At 50.3% G+C, this 20447-nt stretch overlaps 1 protein-coding gene across 4 annotated transcripts in view; it reads right to left on the bottom strand.

The window, feature by feature from the left end:
* The window catches only part of PHF2 (PHD finger protein 2), a 95326-nt gene that overhangs the window by 15238 nt on the left and 59641 nt on the right, over positions 1-20447 (bottom strand). For all 4 annotated transcript variants that reach the window (XM_033413664.2, XM_033413661.2, XM_033413663.2 and 1 more), the window contains exons 4-12: positions 17044-17204; positions 8197-8338; positions 7191-7377; positions 5869-6031; positions 4830-4917; positions 4279-4385; positions 2608-2699; positions 1227-1316; positions 320-679 (exon numbers count right to left, since the gene is read on the bottom strand). In XM_033413664.2, coding sequence (XP_033269555.2) covers positions 320-679; positions 1227-1316; positions 2608-2699; positions 4279-4385; positions 4830-4917; positions 5869-6031; positions 7191-7377; positions 8197-8338; positions 17044-17152 — 1338 coding nt within the window. In that variant the 5' untranslated portion in view covers positions 17153-17204. The remainder of the gene's footprint in view (positions 1-319; positions 680-1226; positions 1317-2607; positions 2700-4278; positions 4386-4829; positions 4918-5868; positions 6032-7190; positions 7378-8196; positions 8339-17043; positions 17205-20447) is intronic.

Genomic DNA, 20447 nt, shown 5'->3' with positions numbered 1-20447 from the left:
CCTGCCTCCCCACTGCCCTCCACTGGTGCCTCACCCACCTTCAGGTCTCAGCCAATGTCTGGGCCCCAGGGAAGACTCAGCCGGCTTGTCCCCCCAGATGACCCTCAGTGGTGCCACCCTGACCCAGCAGAGACTCTGCTGCCTTCATCGTGAGGGTCTCTCCCCAGCTGCCCACTACACCAAGCTTGTTGGGGCAGAGCCCAGCTGCCCTGGGTCTCTAGCACAAGGACATGGCAGCCCCAGCACCATCCCGCAGGCCTGGTCCTCGGAGGTGTCTGCAGGCCTGCTGACTAGAGGTGGGGAGGGTGAGGCCACCCACCTTGCCCTTCTTAGGAGGCTCAATCTTGGTCAGTGCCTCCTTGGTGTGGGCCTCCAGCAGGTCCAGGTTGGGGATGGTGGGTGAAGCCGAGCCCCTGCACTTCTTCCCCTTCTTCTTGCCCCCGTCCTTGAGCTTCAGGGATTTGGGAGGCTTGGGGGGCTTTGGGGGCTTGGGAACTTTGGACGGCTTGGGCATCTTCACGGTTTTGGGAGTCTTTTTTTTGGACACTTTCTCCAGGAAGGACCGAGGAGGGCTGGCCTCAATGGGGGATGGGGGCTCCTCCTTTTCTCGGTCCCCAAAACAGACCTCGTCCGAGGAGACGGCCGCAGTTACTTCAGGTCGGGAGGCCTTGGAGGCATTCTGGGAAAAGGACAGGGAGAGGTGACCAACCACACCCTGCCAGGAGATGGGAGACACTCGAGCAGAAAAGGAGCATCTGTCTACATCATCAGTGACACGCTCACATTCATCCTACACCATCTGTGTGACAGGCTCACATCCATCTACACCATCTGTGTGACATATTCACATCTGTCCCACACCATCCGTGAGGCAGGGTGCCATCCATCTACATCACCAACCACTTGACCCCTTTACCTCCTTGGTGAGGACTAGACAGGCTCACACAAGCAGGGTCTCAAGGGGCTGAAGTCCCCCCCTGCAGAGTCCTTCCCCACCCCCACAGGGAGCTGGAGGGAGACCCCACACTAAGTCCCAGGGCTCCCACCAGAAGACTGCAAGTCTACCACCGGGACCTAGGAGTCCAGAGCCATCATGCAGGTGACCCTGCCCCAGAGGGCTAAAGGAGGGGCTGCCTCACACATGGCCATCTCTGGAGGGATACCCAGGGAAGACAGGCAGAGGCCTCCCTCAACCAGGGTCAGCGGGCCCCCGAGGTCAGCCCTACCTCACTGAGCCGGATCTCTTTGGCAAGGTCTTTGATGAGCTGCGATGGTTTGAAGTGCTCTGGTAGCTCATCTTCATGCTCCGCCAAAGCCTGCAGGACAGCCACGCACAGGGTCAGCGGGTCAGCCGCCCAGTCTGGGCACTGATGCCCACCCACCCTCCACCCACAGGGGCCCCAAGCAGCCTCAGCTTCTGTGGTTCCTGACTCATGCCCTCTGTCCCTCCAGGCTGTCCCCCCATCTACCCACCCAGGACCTCCGGCCCCACTGCCGTCCCGACAGGCACAAGGGCAGGTGCTGCCAAAGGTGTGGACTGGCTGCATGGGGTCCTAAGGGAGTTAGCCCACTCTGGCCAGACACTGCCCCAACGAGGAGGCCCTGCCGTGACTCCACCCTACAGGTGGACAAACAAGTCCCCGAGAGGAGGGGGTGCCTGAGTCCACCACCAGTTGTGAAGTGAATGTGGGCCATCCCTTCTTCCTGGGCACGAGGCCATTCCACCTGGCCATACAGCTGACGTGAGGTAGGAGGGACACCCTGCATTACTCCAGGCCTTGAGGCAAGAGAAGTTGTAGCTGAAAGGGGGCTCTAGGAGGGTACCTGCTGCCCCACCTCCTGGACTCCCCACCCCCACAAGGCCTCCTGCGGGCCTGATGGGATCTGCTCAGACTATGCTGGCACCCCTGATTGGGAGAGAGTCCCTTGGCAGCAGACAGGGAGTCCCAAGGCTGACCAGGCCTCTCCACTCCCTCTGTACCAACAATCCAGGCAAGATGCCAAAGGAAGCTGGAAGCTGCTTCTCTGGAGCCTCCATTAGAAGTAGCTGCTGCATGGATGCTAGTGAGGGTGCTAACGCTTTACAGTGGGGGCATGAGGTGGGGCCCAGACATGCTGCTTCAAGAGAGCCATGAGGGGCAAAGGACAGTGCTACTGTGGTGGTGGTGGGGGGGTGATGGAGGGGCATGGGGCAAAGGGACTGTCCTAGTCACAGAGCAAAGCCAGCTTCTGAGTTGATGCCTGGGACAGCCGGTAGGACAAAGAGGACATCTCCACTCTCCTCTTCAGAGCCCTGAACATCCAACCAGTCACTGACTCGAGTCCTCCCTGCTCCCTGTGCTTTTGGGTTCGCGCAGTGCTGTCTCCACCACCTGATTTCCTCCCACTGAATCTCCCTGCCGCCCAGCCCCCACCCCTCAGGCCAGGTCCTTAGATGGAGGGCTCTGTCCTGCACCTGCCCCCACCAACAGGTGTCTGACCTGGCCAGGAGGCACCCACCTGCTTTTCACATGCTAGTTCCCACCAAAGGAAGGACAAGCCTTGGGAATGACTCCTCGCCTGCCACCCTCCCTTCTGCCCTGGATCACGCCTAGTACACATCCCTACCTGCTTTTTCGTCCATGATCTGAAAGCACCATTGAGAATTTTAGCTCCTTGGACTAAATGAGGGGGCAGCTGCTTCCCAGACTTGTGAGAACCTGGGGGAAGACAGACGGGTTTGCTCAGGAGGGTGCCCACTCTCACCTGCCGCCTGCAGGTGACTTAAAGCCCCCGTGGTGGGGGACGCTCAGGGCCAGACCTTTCAGAGGCCTCTGCCCACTGCCACCTGCCCAACTGCCAACGGTTCCTCTTGGAACCTAGGGGATGCCCACCTACGATGCCCTGCGAGGGGCAGGATTGGCTTTCCCATTGTCTACACACCAGGCCCCTTATGCAGGTGGCCCAGCTCCTCCCTCCACCTGGTCCCCAGCCTGCATCAGTGAGGGGCCACAGTCATGCCCCAAACCAAGCATCCCTAGAGGCTTTCTGATTCCCACCCTCACACTGCCCCCTGCATAGCTGAAGGATGCTGGGCAGTGGGTCCAGTTCCCGCTGGGGTGGCTCAGGGCAAGCACCACCGCAAACACACCCCTGGGAGCTGGAGCCAGCCCCAAACAAAACGGACAGGGCATTCCCCCTTCAGGCAGAGAGCTCAGCATGGAGGCAGAGCAGCCCCGAGCTCTGACACCACCAGGTGACCATTTGTCTGGCCTGTGGCAAATCCCTGGGTCCTCTCAGCTCTGGGGCTGCTGAGCTGCCAGCCCCTTCACAGAGGAAGGCCTGAGGCAGAGAGGCAGGGGCAGCTCAGAGAGGCCCAGCTAGTCAGCGGTCACCCTGGTCAGGCTGTCCCAATGTCCCCAAGTGTGACTCCACCCACACGACCCCCATTCCATCTCCCTGGCAAGAGGCCCCTAGGGCAGGGCACTTGCTCTGCCAGGGTGGAGCACAGGGCTTGAATTTAGAGAGCGATGGAAGAATTTCACTGAAACTTGGCCAGCCCAGGTTAAGAACCATTTTCAGCTTTCTCATCTCAAATTAGAGCCAAAGTGCAAAGGTGGTGGTCTCCACTCAGCTCTTATCGGAACACAAAACAGCAGCTTCCTGGAAGGGTGGGTGCTGCTGAAAAAGGAAGCTCTCCGTGAAAGTAAATGCTCCTCCTGGGTCCTTCACCCGCTGCAGGAAGTCTGCAGACCTGAGCAGGGGTTGGCCACCAGGAGCCAAACGCTGATCCCGAAGGCATGGCCTGGCAGGGCCTAGGATGGAGGGCCATGCCCACAGAGGGCATGGACCCAGTGCAGCCCACCCCTTCCCACAGGCCTTCCACGGGGGACTCTGGCATGCACACCCACCCACCCACAGTACAGCAGGGATGCTGCAGGGGTCCCTGCAGGCCTCTCAATATCCCAACTGAGCCCTGTCAGTAACCACACAAGGCCACAGGAACCGAGCAGAACACACACCAGGTCTGGGAACATGCGGCCAGTGCTCTTTTTGCAACACCAGATGACCCTGCAGGCAGGAGTCCAGTCCAGCCCCACAGCACACAGACAGGAAAAGCAAGGCCCGTGAGCTAAGGAGACTTGCTCAGGGCCCATGAAGGCATCGCTCAGCCTGTTCCCCAGGGCCCAGCCGCCCTGCTGCATGATGGCAGCTGTTACCACTCCCCGGCGTCCCTGAGCTCCGCACGCAAACGAACTGTCCAGAGCCGCAGGCTGAGACGCTGACCAGGGGACGTACTTTTGAACGCCTCCAGCAGGTGCTTCCCCATGTACCAGCAGGCAGTTTCGAAGTTGGGAAACTGAGTCAGGCTGCCCAGTTTCAACCTTCTTTCCACTTCGTATGCTCTGGAAGCCATAGCAAAGAACTATTCAGTGCATTAAGCCCTGAGCAGGCAATGATAAAGGAAGGTGAACCCACACTACGACCAGAGGCCACACCTAGGCCATGACCGCTCAGGCCTCCCTTCTGGGCACTACGTGGCAAGGTGGACCCGAGGACCACATCAGGATGAGCGCTTTGCGTTAAGGGCAAGCCCCGTGGGCCGCGGCTTCTAGAGCTCTGGGTCAGTGCGCAAGGAGAAGGCAGCTCGGCCTTTCAGCTCACCCCAAACCCACGACAGTCCCGAGGCTGTCCAGCGACCAGGCACCTCAGGGGCCCTGGTAAGATCATGGCCCCCCTCCTCCTTCCTCCCCACCACCCAGAGGCCCAGCCAGGATTCAGGAGAGGTACCATCATACCGATGGTGGGGACCCCGCCCAGCGGACCCTGGGAGTCAGGTGTGGCCCTACCTCATCTGCATCTCCACGCTCAGGCTGTGCAGAAAATGTCCCGCGAAGGCCAGGCAGTCCACGGGTGTAAGTGTGGCATAAATCCAGCCTGGGGAGACAGGGGTGGGGCTATCTCTTAACAGTGCTCTCGTGCCAGGCTCTTGACAGCCACTGGGCCTGACTCCTGCCAGCCCTTCCTCTGTGCCCCCATCCACCCGGGCCCCCTGGAAGGTGCTCTGGCCCTGGCTTCCGTGTAATGAGTGGGTGAGCCCTCCCAGAAGGACAGACTGTGTCCGAGCTCACAGTCTATTCTATCCAGCCCTGTATGGTACAGACAGGGAAACTGAGGCCCAGGAGCCAAGGGGACTTGCTCAGACCCACCCCAGGGTCGGGCTGCCTGGCATCCCTCATCTCCACATACAGGGGTGGAAAGAGACAGGCAGAGTTGCCACACCTCCCGGGAGAGCTGGGTTTGTCCCTATAGACTTCGGGAAATAACTGTGATTATCGGAAACAGGGGTAGGGACTAGATCAGGAGGCACTCAGAGGCACATAAATCAGTGGAAATGTGAGGGCCTCCATATACGACAATTAGAAAATCTGAACACTGACTGGCTATTTGGTGATACTAAGGAACTGTTAACTGTTCCTTTTTAAAGTGTGATGACAGTATTGTAATTATGTTACCTTTAAAAGGAAACCTTACAGATACGGTGAAATATTTATGGGTGAAGCAACATGACATCTGTAAAGGGCATTTATCTGCTCATGTCATTTTTCCTCCTTCGGCATGTTTGAGATGTTGAGATCAGCGAACACCATCTCTGACAGTGTGGCTGCGCTCTCTGGGCTGGGCTCTTGGGGCCCCATGCAATCCCACGTGCCTGGCCTCTGTGAGCACAGCCAGGCTGGAAGCTGCAGGGGCTCATGGCCCCAAGGTGGCCCCAGAGGTGACCACAGAGCAGGACTGACCCCAAGGCCAGGCAGGAAACAGCCAGGGCATGACCTCCCCTGGCAGACGTCAGAGGTGGGAGACACAACATGAGGACGGGGCACTCACCCGAGGGGATGAAGAGCGTCTGGCCCTGCTTGAGGGTGCACTTGTAGCATTTGTCCACCTGGTCAGCAAAGAACATCTCACTGTGGTTCGAGGCCGACTGCCAGCGCTCATACAGGGAGATGTTGGCCGAAGCTGGCTTGATGAGATAGAAGATCTTCTCCCCCTGCCAACAAGAGGCCATTGGCGGAGCCTGTCATATGCTGGGGATGCTGGGGGTGGGCAGTGCCCATCATGTCCTGGGGATGCTGAGAGGGGATGGAGCCCACCGTGTCCCGGGGATGGGTCCTAGCTTCAACAGCATCCTGCCCAGGCCCATCATTCCTCCCCTGAAACACTGGGACCACATGTGCTTTGCAGTTCAGATGTCTGCGTGTTAGGAAGACTCTAGGCACTGGCGCCTCCGGCATGTTCAGGGCAGCCCCTACCACTCCACACACCATATCTCTGCAGCGCTGTGGATGCCTATGTGCCAAGGGGAACAACGTTGTGACCTGCTGTCTGACAAGTTACAAGAAAGCTCTGCTCTTGAGAGTGGCCTGGGTCCCAGATGGAGATGGAAGGACGGCCCTACTGCCAGCACCAGCACCAGTCCAGCCCTGCACTTGGACTAGGGAGATATAGACTATAGAGGTCCTCACTCACGAGGCACACAGGCTGAGGGTGGGGATGAACGGGGGGCGGGGGCAGGACTTGCTCAGGGCCTCGAAGGGCTAGGATCAGAAGCTGAGCTGCCTACCCTAGCCTGGGCTCTAGCAGGTCTGGGGAGACCCGAGGCAAGGTGGTGAGCCCAAGGCTTAGGTTCTCCTTTTTTGTTTTTTTTCACATCTCCCTTTTCCCCTAGCTTCCCTACCTGTCCCCAGCCAGAAGTCCCCTAGCTCTCTCTGCCACTCAGATGCCACTGCAGCCTTGCTCCCCAGCCCCCAGCCCACCCCCTCATCCTCCCAGTGGGGCATGTTCCCTCATCCCTTCTGCCAGGAAGTCTTCCCAGCACAGCTCTCCCTTCCCTGGACATGAGCCCTTGGTCACCACTGCAGTGGGCCTCCTTCAATTGCTTCATGAGCCTCAATCTTTAGAAAAGGCAACACACATGTGCTGCTCTGGTCCTGAGGTGCTCCCCCCAACCCCCATGCCTCCCAAGGGCCCAACGTCTGTGTCCCTTCTGTGGAGAAACATCTTGTCCCTCATCCCACCTGATGCTGGCCACTGTTAGGGCCTGTGGGAACTACAAACGGTCCTGCAGGTGGACAGTGGCCTGGTCAAGAGCAGGTCTTGCCCCTGAGGCCCCCGCAGGGCCCACATGGGGAGCAGAGGCCAGCGCTCACCTTGAGCACGTGGTACCATGCAGAGGCACCCCCGGAGTCGATGTGAAAGTCAGTGTAGCTGTCCTTCACACAGATCAGGCAGTACTTGGTCACCTTGGGCTTGGCCAACAGTGCGTCGTCAGGCCAGTAGTTTTCTACCCAGGACAGTTTCTTTACGATGTCAGGAGGCTCCACAAAGCTGGACATTCTGGGGGCACGGACAGGAACAGTCAGCAGTGATGGGAACCGTCAGTACAGTTGTTTTGCCCACTGGGCAGGATGGGAAAGGTGCTCTGAGATGTGTGTCCCATGCCTATTTCTCCACCTCGGGCTACATGGCATTGCTCCCATTCTACAGATGAGCAAACTGAGGTTCACAGAGGGCAGAATGAGCCCAGCTGCTGGGTGTGGCTGCGGCAGGCATCCAACACTGAGCTCTCACCCAAGGACAGGCATGGAGAAGGCCTGAGAACCATCTACCCCAGAAACAACTTCCTTCCTGGAGAACTGGAAAGAGACTTGTCAGGTGGGCTCATGCTAGTGTCGCTGGGCACGATGGGGCCCTGAGAGTAAATATCATTGCTTGTGCACAGCCCAGGTGCTTCCTGTCAACACCTAAGGAAAAGCCACTTCTCTCCAGAGCAGACAACAGGGGTGCCTGCAACTCCTTGCCACGCTGGGCCATGTCAGACCAGATAACTGATCTCCAGGGAAGATGAGAAAAGGCAAAGGCAGCCTTTGATTCTATTAAATGCCACTGTCCTGGATAGAATGCACAACACTGCACCAAAAACATCCAGCTCAGCAGCACCTGTGCAATGACACTTCAGCCAAGCTGAGAACCGGGTCTCAGTGTTCTTGCTGCCTTGGCCACATCTCTGCCTTCAAGGCCATGCCTGCTCGGACAAGACATTCGCAAATCATAAGCCAGGCCACCCTGACCTCAACAGCCTCAGTCACAGGCTTAAATCTCCAGCATGTTCCAAACTGCTATCCCTCTCCATCCCTCCACCCTGGCCCCACTCACCTGGTGTCAGAGAACTCCAGGTTGGTGAGGTTAAGGACCCGCTTGCGGTTGGTGCTGTAGTAATAGTCCACAAACTCCTTCAGTTTCATCTTGCAGTCCTTCTGCTTGGTGACGTCTGTCACGTCCACACTCCGCTCTGGGCCTGGGGAGGCAGCAGGGGAGGGTGAGCACACCCAGGGAAGATGGTGTGGCCTTCTGTGAGGTCAGGGGCCAGGAGGTGCAGAGGAAATGCTCACTCACTCTCAGAAGACAACGGAGAGAGGGCTGAATGCTGAGGCTCTGGGCTCTAACGTCTGACCCTCCCCCCACCTGCCCTGTCTGCTCCTTCCCTTGGGTGGCCATGAAGACCCCCTGGTACAGTGGGGTGGCACAGTAATGAGCCTCAGCTAAGGTGGGCAGATAAGCAAGTAAAAATATAGGACGCCAGGTAAAAACTTACACTTCAGATAAACAATGAAGATGTTTTTAGTGCAAATATGTCCCAAATAATGCATGGACATACTTATACATATAAAATTTTTTAAATCAAAAAAATTCTTGCATTTCTAGGACACCAACTCATTATTCTGAAAATTGAAAATAAAAGGAAAAACATTTATCCTACATTTTCTATACTTGATGGGAAAAGTTCAGGGTAAAAACTGTTGATGACAGAAATAGAGTTTTGGATAACCAAGTAACTAATAAGGGAAAGTTCTTTACAGAAGACTCACAATAGACAGAGAGAGAAGGACAGAATTAGCAAACTCTTCCTTTGCAACAGTCCTCACCGGCTGCTCAGACAGCAAGCTGAAAGGCGGATGGAGCATTCTGTGAACAGATGAGACTGCACTGCCTTGACCACTGAAAAGAAGTGGGTGGCAGCACCCCTATCCCAAGAAGGAGTCCTGCCAACAACTTGAACACAAATCTAAGCAACCTCTAACCACCTGTTACAGGAACTATTAGGGTCAGAAGAACACGTGAGGTGACACTACAGGGACACTGTCAGCCAAATCCCTAATGTAAGATCTTCCCAAATCGCAAATATGAAAGATTCTCCAGAGAGACTGGTTCAAGATAGCGGAGTAGAAGGACATGCGCTTACTCCCTCTTGCAAGGGCACCGGAATCACAACTAACTGCTGAATAATCATCGACAGGAAGCCACTGGAACTCACCAAAAAAGATACCCCACATCCAAAGACAAAGGAGAAGCCACAGTGATATGGTAGGAGGGTGCAATCACAATAAAATCAAATCCCGTAACTGCCGGGAGGGTGACTCACAAACTGGAGAACACTTATACCACAGAAGTCCACGCACTGAAGTGAAGGTTCTGAGCCCCACGTCAGGCTTTCGAACCTGGGGGTCCGGCAACAGGAGGAGGAATTCCTAGAGAATCAGACTTTGAAGCCTACCAGGATTTGACTGCAGGACTTCAACAGGACTGGGGGAAACAGAGACTCCACTCTTGGAGGGTGCACACAAAGTACGGCGTGCATCGGGACCCAGGGGAAGGAGCAGTGACCCCACTGGAGACTGAACCAGACCTACCTGCTAGTGTTGGAGGGTCTCCTGCAGAGGCGGGGAGTGGCTGTGGCTCACCATGAGGACAAGGACACTGGCAGCAGGAGTTCTGGGAAGTACTCCTTGGTGTGAGCCCTCCCAGAGTCTGCCAATAGCCCCACCAAAGAGCCAGGTAGGCTCCAGTGTTGGGTCCCTTCAGACCAAACAACCAACAGGGAGGGAACCCAGACCCACCCATCAGCAGACAAGTGGATTAAAGTTTTACTGAGCTCTGCCCACCAGAGCAACACCCAGCTCTACCCACCACCAGGCCCTCCCATCAAGAAACTTGCACAAGCCTCTTAGACAGACTCATCCACCAGAGGGCAGACAGCAGAAGCAACAAGAACTACAATCCTGCAGCCTGTGGAACAAAAACCACAGTCACAGAAAGATAGACAAGATGAAAAGGCAGAGGGCTATGTACCAGATGAAGGAACAAGATAAAACCCCAGAAAAACAACTAAATGAAGTGGAGATAGGCAACCTTCCAGAAAAAGAATTCAGAATAATGATAGTGAAGATGATCCAGGACCTTGGAAAAAAAAGGAGGCAAAGATTGAGAAGATGTAAGAAATGTTTAACAAAGACCTAGAAGAATTAAAGAACAAACAAACAGAGATGAACAATATAATAACTGAATGAAAAATATACTAGAAGGAATCAATAGCAGAACAACTGAGGCAGAAGAATGGATAAGTGACCTGGAAGACAGAATGGTGGAATTCACTGCCATGGAACAGAATAAAGAAAAAAGAATGAAAAGAAATGAAGACAGCCTAACAGACCTCTGGGACAACATTAAACTCAACAACATTCGCATTATAGCGGTCCCAGAAGGAGAAGAGAAGGAGAAAGGACCTGAGAAAATGTTTGAAGCGATTATAGTCGAAAACTTCCCTAACATGGGAAAGGAAATAGCCACTCAAGTCCAGGAAGCACAGAGAGTCCCAGGCAGGATAAACCCAAAGAGAAACACGCCGAGACACACAGTAATCATATTGACAAAAATTAAAGAAAAAGAAAAATTTTTGAAAGCAACAAGGGAAAAATGACAAATAACATACAAGGGAACTCCCATAAGTTTAAAGGCTGATTTCTCAGCAGAAACTCTACAAGCCAGAAGAGAGTGGCAGGACATATTTAAAGTGATGAAAGGGAAGAACTTACAACCAAGATTACTCTACCCAGCAAGTATCTCATTCAGATTTGACGGAGAAATCAAAAGCTTTACAGACAAGCAAAAGCTAAGAGAATTCAGCACCACCAAACCAGCTCTACAACAAATGCTAAAGGAACTTTTCTAAGTGGGAAACACAAAAGAAGAAAAGGACCTACAAAAACAAACCCGTAACAATTAAGAAAATGGTAATAAGAACATACATACTGATAATTACCTTAAACGTGAATGGATTAAATGCTCCAACCAAAAGACAGAGGCACGCTGAATGGATACAAAAACAAGACCCATATATATGCTGTCTACAAGAGACACACTTCAGACCTAGGGATACATACAGACTGAAAGTGAGGGGATGGAAAAAGATATTCCATGCGAATGGAAATCAAAAGAAAGCTGGAGTAGCAATACTCCTGTCAGATAAAATGGACTTTAAAATAAAGACTGTTGCAAGAGACAAAGAAAGACACTACATAATGATCAAGGGATCAATCCAAGAAGAAGATATAACAATTATAAATATATATGCACCCAACATAGAAGCACCTCAATACATAAATTATAAATATATATGCACCCAACATAGAAGCACCTCAATACATAGAAGCACCTCAATACATAAAGCAACTGCTAACAGCTATAAAAGAGGAAATCGACAGTAACACAATAGTAGTGGGGAATTTTAACACCTCACTTACACCAATGGACAGATCATCCAAACAGAAAATTAATAAGGAAACACAAGCTTTAAATGACACAATAGACCAGATAGATTTAATTGATATTTATAGGACATTCCATCTGAAAACAGCAGATTACACTTTCTTCTCAAGTGCACATGGAACATTCTCCAGGATAGATCACATCTTGGGTCACAAATCAAGCCTCAGTAAATTTAAGAAAATTGAAATCATATCCAGCATCTTTTCTGACCACAACACTATGAGATTAGAAATCAATTACAGGGGAAAAAAAGTAAAAAACACAAACATGTGGAGGCTAAACAATATGTTACTAAATAACCAAGAGATCACTGAAAAAATCAAAGAGGAAATCAAAAAATACCTAGAAACAAATGACAATGAAAACACGATGATCCAAAATGTATGGGATGCAGCAAAAGCAGTTCTAAGAGGGAAGTTTATAGCTATACAAGCCTACCTCAAGAAACAAGGAAAATCTCAAATAAACAATCTAACCTTACACCTAAAGGAACCAGAGAAAGAACAAACAAAACCCAAAGTTAGTAGAAGGAAAGAAATCATGAAGATCAGAGCAGAAATAAATGAAATAGAAACAAAGAAAACAATAGAAAAGATAAATAAAACTAAAAGCTCGTTCTTTGCAAAGGTAAACATAATTGATAAACCATTAGCCAGCCTCATCAAGAAAAAGAGGGAGAGGACTCAAATCAAAAAATTAGAAATGAAAAAGGAGAAGTTACAACAGACACTGCAGAAATACAAAGCATCCTAAGAGACTACTACAAGCTACTCTATGCCAATAAAATGGACAACCTGGAAGAAATGGACAAATTCTTAGAAAGGTAAAACCTTCCAAGACTGAACCAGGAAGAAATAGAAAATATGAATAGACCAATCACAACTAATGAAATTGAAACTGTGATTAAAAATCTTCCACCAAACAAAAGTCCAGGACCAGATGGCTTCACAGGTGAATTCTATCAAACATTTAGAGAAGAGCTAACACCCATCCTTCTCCAACTCTTCCAAAAAATTGTAGAGGAAGGAACACTCCCAAACTCACTGTATGAGGCCACCATCACCCTGATACCAAAACCAGACTAAGATACTACAAAAAAAAGAAAATTACAGACCAATATCACTAATGAATATAGATGCAAAAATCCTCAACAAAATACTAGCAAACAGCATCCAACAACACATTAAAAGGATCATACACCATGATCAAGTGGGGTTTATCCCAGGGATGCGAGGATTCTTCAATATACACAAATCAATCAATGTGATACACCATATTAACAAACTGAAGAACAAAAACCATATGATCATCTCAATAGATGCATAAAAAGCTTTTGACAAAATTCAATACCCATTTATGATAAAAATTCTCCAGAAAGTGGGCACAGAGGGAACCTACCTCAACTTAATAAACGCCATATACAACAAACCCACAGTAAACATCATTCTCAATGGTGAAAAACTGAAAGCATTTCCTCAAAGATGAAGAACAAGACAAGGATGTCCACTCTCACCACTATTATTCAACGTAGTTTTGGAAGTCCTAGCCACGGCAATCAAAGAAAAAGAAATAAAAGGAATACAAATTGGAAAAGCAGAAGTAAAACTGTCACTGTTTGCAGATGACATGATACTGTACATAGAGAATCCTAAAGATGCCACCAGAAAACTACTAGAGCTAATCAATGAATTTGGTAAAGTAGCAGGATACAAAATTAATGCACAGATATCGCTCGCATTCCTATACACTAATGATGAAAAATCTGAACGAGAAATTAAGGAAACACTCCCATTTACCACTGCAACTAAAAGAATAAAATACCTAGGAATAAACCTACCTAAGGAGACAAAAGACCTGTATGCAGAAAACTATAAGACACTGATGAAAGAAATTAAAGATGATACAAACAGATGGAGAGATATACCATGTTCTTGGATTGGAAGAATCAATATCATGAAAATAACTATACTGCCCAAAGCAATCTACAGCTTCAGTGCAATCCCTATCAAATTACCAATGGCATTTTTTGCAGAACTTGAACAAAAAATCTTAAAATTTGTACAGAGACACAAAAGACCCTGAATAGCCAAAGCAGTCTTGAGGGAAAAAAAATGGAGCTGGAGGATTCAGACTCCCTGACTTCAGATTATCTTACAAAGCTACAGTAATCAAGACAATATGGTACTGGCACAAAAACAGAAATATAGACCAATGGAACAGGATAGAAAGCCCAGAGATAAACCCATGCACCTATGGTCAACTAATCTATGACAAAGGAGGCAAGGATATAAAATGGAGAAAAGACAGTCTCTTCAATAAGTGGTGCTGGGAAAACCAGACAGCTACACGTAAAAGAATGAAATTAGAACACTCCCTAACACCATATACAAAAATAAACTCAAAATGCATTAGAGACCTAAATGTAAGACTGGACACTACAAAACCCTTAGAGGAAAACATAGGAAGAACACTCTTTGACAAAAATTACAGCAAGATCATTTTTGACCCACCTCCTAGAGAAATGGAAATAAAAACAAAAATAAACAAATGGGACCTAATTAAACTTAAAAGCTTTTGCAAAGCAAAGGAAACTACAAACAAGACGAAAAGACAAACCTCAGAATGGGAGAAAATATTTGCAAACGAATCAATGGACAAAGGATTAATCTCCAAAATATATAAACAGCTCATGCAGCTCAATATTAAAAAAACAAACAACCCAAACCAAAAATAGGCAGATGACCTAAGTAGACATTTCTCCAAAGAAGACATACAGATGGCCAAGAAGCACATGAAAAGATGCTCAACATCACTAATTATTAGAGAAATGCAAATCAAAACTACAATGAGGTATCATCTCACACCAGTTAGAATGGGCATCATCAGAAAATCTACAGACAAAAAATGCTGGAGAGGGTGTGGAGAAAAGGGAACCCTCTTGCACTGCTGGTGGGAATGTAAATTGATACAGCCACTATGGAGAACAGTATGGAGGTTCCTTAAGAAACTAAAAATAGAATTACCATATGAACCAGCAATCCCACTACTTGGCATATGCCCAGAGAAAACCATAATTCAAAAAGACACATGCACCCCAATGTTCATTGCAGCACTATTTACAATAGCCAGGTCATGGAAGCAACCTAAATGCCCATTGACATATGAATGGATAAGGAAGATGTTGTACATATAAACAATGGAATATTACTCAGCCATAAAAAGGAACGAAATTGGGTCATTTGTAGAGACGTGGATGGATCTAGAGACTGTCATACAGAGTGAAGTAAGTCAGAAAGAGAAAAACAAATATTGTATATTAACGCATATATGTGGAACCTAGAAAAATGGTATAGATTAACTGGTTTGCAGGGCAGAAATGGAGACGCAGATGTAGAGAACAAACATATGGACACCAATGGGGGAAAGTTGCAGGGCGTTGGGGTATGTGGTGGTATGAATTGGGAGATTGGGATTGACATATATACAGTAATATGTATTAAATGGATAACTAGTAAGAACCTGCTGTATAAAAAAATAAATAAAATAAAATTCAAAAAAGAAAAAAAAAGCAAGATTCTCCAGGACTAACAACCCCATTTCTCCAACAAACCAAGGGAATGGAAAGGGGATGGGGGCTGTTACAGAAGAGACTGAAGGGACATCAAACCCAAATGTAGTGTGTGGTCTTGTTTAGATTCAGAGTCAAACATCCAAATATAAAAAGGTGTTTTTGAGGCAACTGGGGAGAATTTAGGTGGTCTTAGGTGATTCTAAGGAATTATTGTTAGTGTCATAAAGTGCAAGATGGAACTGTGATTATATACTTATTTAAACTGTCTGTTAGCGCTGTGTACTGGAGTTTTCATGGGCGAAATGATGTATGTACCAGAGACTTGCCTTCAAATGCTTGGGGGAGGGGGGATTTGGGGAGACAGGAAAACAGCCAAAAGCTGATGGGTTTTGTGACCAGTACTGGGTACATGAGGGTTCACTGCTTATTTCTCTCATTTTGTGTGTGTGTGAAAAGTTGCATAATAAAAAAATTAAGAGGTGAAAGAAAGACATTTACAACGGAAACCTCTGGACCGTCTCCTCCCCTATTCAGTAAGCTGCTTCCCACTCCTGTAAGCACAACTGGTTGGGGGGTTGGGGGAAGGCAGGGACTGCGGCAGACCTGGCCCTGCCCTTTGCAGCTGGCTGAGCCTGGGGCCTGGATGACAGAGTTGTGAGCAGGACAACACTAGCTCCTATGCAGAAACAGCTTAGAAAAATGCCTGGCACCTGGTAGACACTCACTAGTTATTAACTGTTATTACAGGTGCTACGACATGGCAGAGACAGTCCTGGACTGTGGTCATTCCCAGACTGAAAACATGAGTCCCTTCTTCCTCCCTGCCACAAGCCGGCCAGCCTTGGGGCCTCCCCTGGTGGGCTTCGGCTCCAGAGAAGGGGTGTTTCCCACCCTGCCCCCTGTTCTCTGGAATGCCACTGGCTTCCTGTGTGGCTTGTACAGATGATCTCATTTAATCCTCACACCCATCTGCCCCCTGCCCCCCACTCATAAGCCTTAGAGATGCAGAGGGTCAAGAGCTCAGTGATGGAACAACTCGTCTGAGGGTTTCAGCACCTGTGCCCTCTCCTGCCCAGTGTGCGGCCAGAGCTGGCCTGGGCATTTGCCTTTTCAGGGTCTTTCCTGTCCCCTCTCCTCACTGGCCACCCAGGCATCCCTGTGAACACCCCAATCCCCAGCAACCATGAGGGCCTCAGAGCCACGGCTGTGAGGCCACCAGCCCTGCCAAGGTCACTGCAAGCACGTGCTAGCCTCTCCGTGCCAGATGATGTCCCAGCACATACAAGCACTTCATCCACCCAGAGGTGTCCTGACCGAGGGTGTCCACAGCACTGGGAGCTGCCAGGGAACACAAGACAGGGCGCCAATAGCACCAGCTAGAACCCAAAGGGATCCAGAAGAGGAGGTAGTCCTGGGGCCATGGGACGGCGTGTCCAGGGCAGACAAGGGAGGTCAGCCCCCAGGTTGGCCCCAGCAGAGGCTGAGGAGGACATGGCACGAACATCAGGAACTGTGGACAACACAGCTGGGGCCCTCCCAGGCATGACTATCATTAGCGCCCAACAGTACTATAGCTGGCAGAATCCAGGGGTCCCCACGAAGCCCCCATTTTGTGGGCAGAGTAACTGAGAAGGGAAGGGGCCTGGGTCCCGCATCATTTGCTGGGGCATGGGGTCTCATTCTAAGAAGAGCACCCAGAACGGAACAAGGAGACCCTGAGTCACACTGGCTCACATGGCTCTGAGACACAGTCAGGGCCTAGGCAGCGTATACAGGGACTCCTGGCTCAGGGAGCCCACAACTCACTTGCAGGAGAGGGCACTTACCCACATAGTTCTCGACGTCGCTGACATAGAAGGTGGGGGCTGGGACCGCCAGGCCCAGCCCATCTTTCTTGGGGACAAGGATGGGCTCGGTGAAGCCATGCTCTTCCATGTAGCCCAGCGTGAGCTGGTTGCCCGTCACGCGGGCCACCACGTCTTCCGCGCTGCAGGGAAATACAAGTCAGGGGTCACATCAAGCCCAGGTCCCAGCCTCCATGATAGGCCTGGACAGGGCCTCAGGGCTGCAGACACGGAGCCTGAGCTCCAGGCACACACCGCCCATGCCCCAGAAGGAGGACCTGTCACGGTGCCACACTCAGTGGTCACAGGGCAGCCACAAGGTAGACATGACAGGGTCCCACACACTCATCACAGATAGGAACCTTGAGGTCCAGGAGGTCTGGGCACCTGTCCAGGGCCGTGGTGAGTAGAGAATGGGGACACACTGCACCCATCCCTCTTACTATGGCAGAGGGAACCTCCAGACATGTGAGCGAGATCCCTCCCCCACCTCCCTTGCTCTCCACTCACCCTCCACTCGATAATATTCCTCTCAAGTGCTCAGAGATCAGACCCCTGCATGGGGGTAGGTCTAAGGACACAGCAGATGGAGATAAACCCCTTTACAGAGAGAACCTACCCCCTGGACAAGCCAAACACAGGACCCAGGGCTGGGCTGGGATGCTGTGGTCAGCAGCTCTCCTGCCTCCCTGTGTGTTGGATGCTGCCCTGGGCGCCAGAGACCTGTGGGGCCCAGCTGGAAAGACCCCTGTGTGGTGACGCTGGAGAGGGGCTTTCATCAGATGAGCATGCAAGGCCATTAACCCACAGCTGAGAGCAGTGCTGTGGTGGAGACAGCAGGAAGCAGTGTCAGACTGGGCCTGTCGAAGCCTGGGGGAGCAGGAGTGAGAGGGGCAGGGCTCTGAGTAGAAGGAATGTACCAGCAAAGGCCTTGGAGGGAGGAGGATGTGGCAAGTGTGAGGAATAAGAAGGACCTGGGGGGCTGGGGGCGGGGGGGGGCAAGCACCCAAGTCAGTGAGGTGGTGGGCCAGGCCACCTCATGCCAAGAGCACTGGGGAGCCACTGGACAACTTGAGAAGGGCAGTGACGGTCAGAGATTCATCTGGCTGCTGTGCGGATGTACAGTGGACAGCAGCAGGACCAGGGTGGGGCAGGGCAACCACGGAGGAGGAGGCTCAGCATGCGGTGCCTGGACCAGAAGGTGACAGTGAGAGGGAGGTGGTGGACTCAGGAGATCAGATGGGGGTGGGAGAACAGGGGGAGGCAAAGGTGAATGGCCAAGGGACTGGCCTGAGTGACCAAGGGACCGGGGCCACTGACTGAGGCCTGGAGGTGGGGCAGGAATGGGGGTGGGGGCAGATCCGGAGCTAAGTAGGAACACACTTGTTGGGATTGGCCAGTGGATGCACCAGTTGGACAGACAGGTCAGGAGCTCAGAAGGACTAGTGGCTGGAGAAAGAAGTTGAGGAGCTGCTGGCCAAGGGACAATCTATGAGGCCAGGGAAAAAGACGGTGGGGATCGAGCAGAGTTCCCAGAATCCCTCAGGGAGAGTCGTCAGCAGGGAAGGAGGCCGGGCAGGGAAGGACAGCCAGCAGAGCATGGTGGCATGGTCTCTACAGAGGACAGGACTCAAGGAGAGGGGACTGCACCACTGCTACGTGTTGACAAGGGTCAGTTAAGGTGAGGACTGAAGAGTGATCCTGGGGTTTGACACCATGGTGACAGAGTGTTAGGGATAAATCAGAAGGAGTGAGTGGAGGGTGAGGAAGAAGAAGTAGTGTGGTGGGCAACTGCTGTGAGAAGCTCTGGGAGTACTGGGACAGCACAGAGTCAGCTGTGGAAGCTACAAGGCAGCCAGAGGTAGAAGGTCGCCCTTGATAAACTAGAATCCCAAGCTCTTGTCTCACTAGTGAGAGTTCCAAATTCACACCCATGGATTGGGTCTGGAACTGTGAAACCCATGAGGACCCAGCAAGAGGCAAACACGAGGGCTTCCCTGGTGGCGCAGTGGTTGAGAGTCTGCCTGCCGATGCAGGGGACACGGGTTCGCGCCCCAGTCCGGGAAGATCCCACATGCCATGGAGCGGCTGGGCCCGTGAGCCATGGCCGCTGAGCCTGCGCGTCCAGAGCCTGTGCTCTGCAACGGGAGAGGCCACAGCGGTAAGAGGCCCGCATACAGCAAAAAAAAAAAAAAAAAAGAGGCAAACACGAAACCATCCTGTAGGGACACCTCAGAGCCCAGGGCAGACTGGCTGCCATGGCAATGATGCCCTCTGAAGATCACACCTCACAGAAGGAGGTGAACCCCCAGGAGGGAGAGCCAGCAGCCTCATCTGCCCAGAAGAGTAGATCCCAAGAACTGAGGATAATAGGATAATTGAAAAGGCCATTTTAAGACAAGTACATTAAACACATCCAAAGGGATAATGAGGGGATAAGGCAAAGAACAGAGAAGGAGGAAAAGAACAGGCAACACTAAAAAGGAATAGAAATTGTAGAAAAAAAAATATGATGATTGAAATTTTTTAAAACTCAGTAGATACATTAAATGGTAGCTGGCTGAAAAAAAACAGTGAATTTGATGAAAAGATCTGAAAAATAAGACAGAATGGGGAAGAAGTGTTATTAAAAGAGAAAACAGGACATTTTTCAGAATTGCGATAAAATATGAAACCTCAAATTAAAGGCACTTACTGAGTCCTGAACAGGATAAATAAAAACAAATGCACATTAGAAGCACTGCAGTATACCTATAGTATATTAAAAATGAGAAAACAATCTCAAAAGTTTTCAGAGAAATAAACAGATTATTTACCAAAAATGAAAATGAAACAAAAAAAAACTCCAGCGGCTAGACTGATATCAGTAACAATAAATGTCAAAAGACAACAAAATAGTATTTCCAAAAAGTTCAAGGAAAATAACTTTTACTCTAGAATTTTAGATCCATTTTAGAAAATTAGAATCATGCAAGAATAAACACAAAATATTTTCAGACACAGAGAATATTTTTATAGGCCTTTTCTGAAAGAACTACTAACAGATAAAATTCAACAAGGAGGAAACCAAATCTAGAAGGAAGGAGTGGGATTCAAGGAATAATGGAAAACTGATCTACAGATTCCACACAATCCCTGTCAAAATACCAGCTGACTACTTTGCAGAAACTGACATGCTGAACTTGGAATGCTGAATGAAATACAAGGCACCCAGATAACCAAAACAGTCTTTAGAAAGAAGAAAGTTGGAGGGCACTTCCCAATTTCAAACTTCACTACAAAGCTACAGTAATCAAGATTGTGTGGTACTGGCATAATGTGAGACATATGGATCAATGGAACAGAACTGAGGGTCCAGAAATAAACCCAAACATCTATGGTCAATT

This window comes from Orcinus orca, chromosome 6, assembly GCF_937001465.1.
Source record: "Orcinus orca chromosome 6, mOrcOrc1.1, whole genome shotgun sequence".
NCBI classification, from domain to species: Eukaryota; Metazoa; Chordata; class Mammalia; order Artiodactyla; family Delphinidae; genus Orcinus; species Orcinus orca.
Note: the sequence above shows the minus strand (reverse complement) of the source record. Positions and strands in the feature narration are given on the sequence as shown.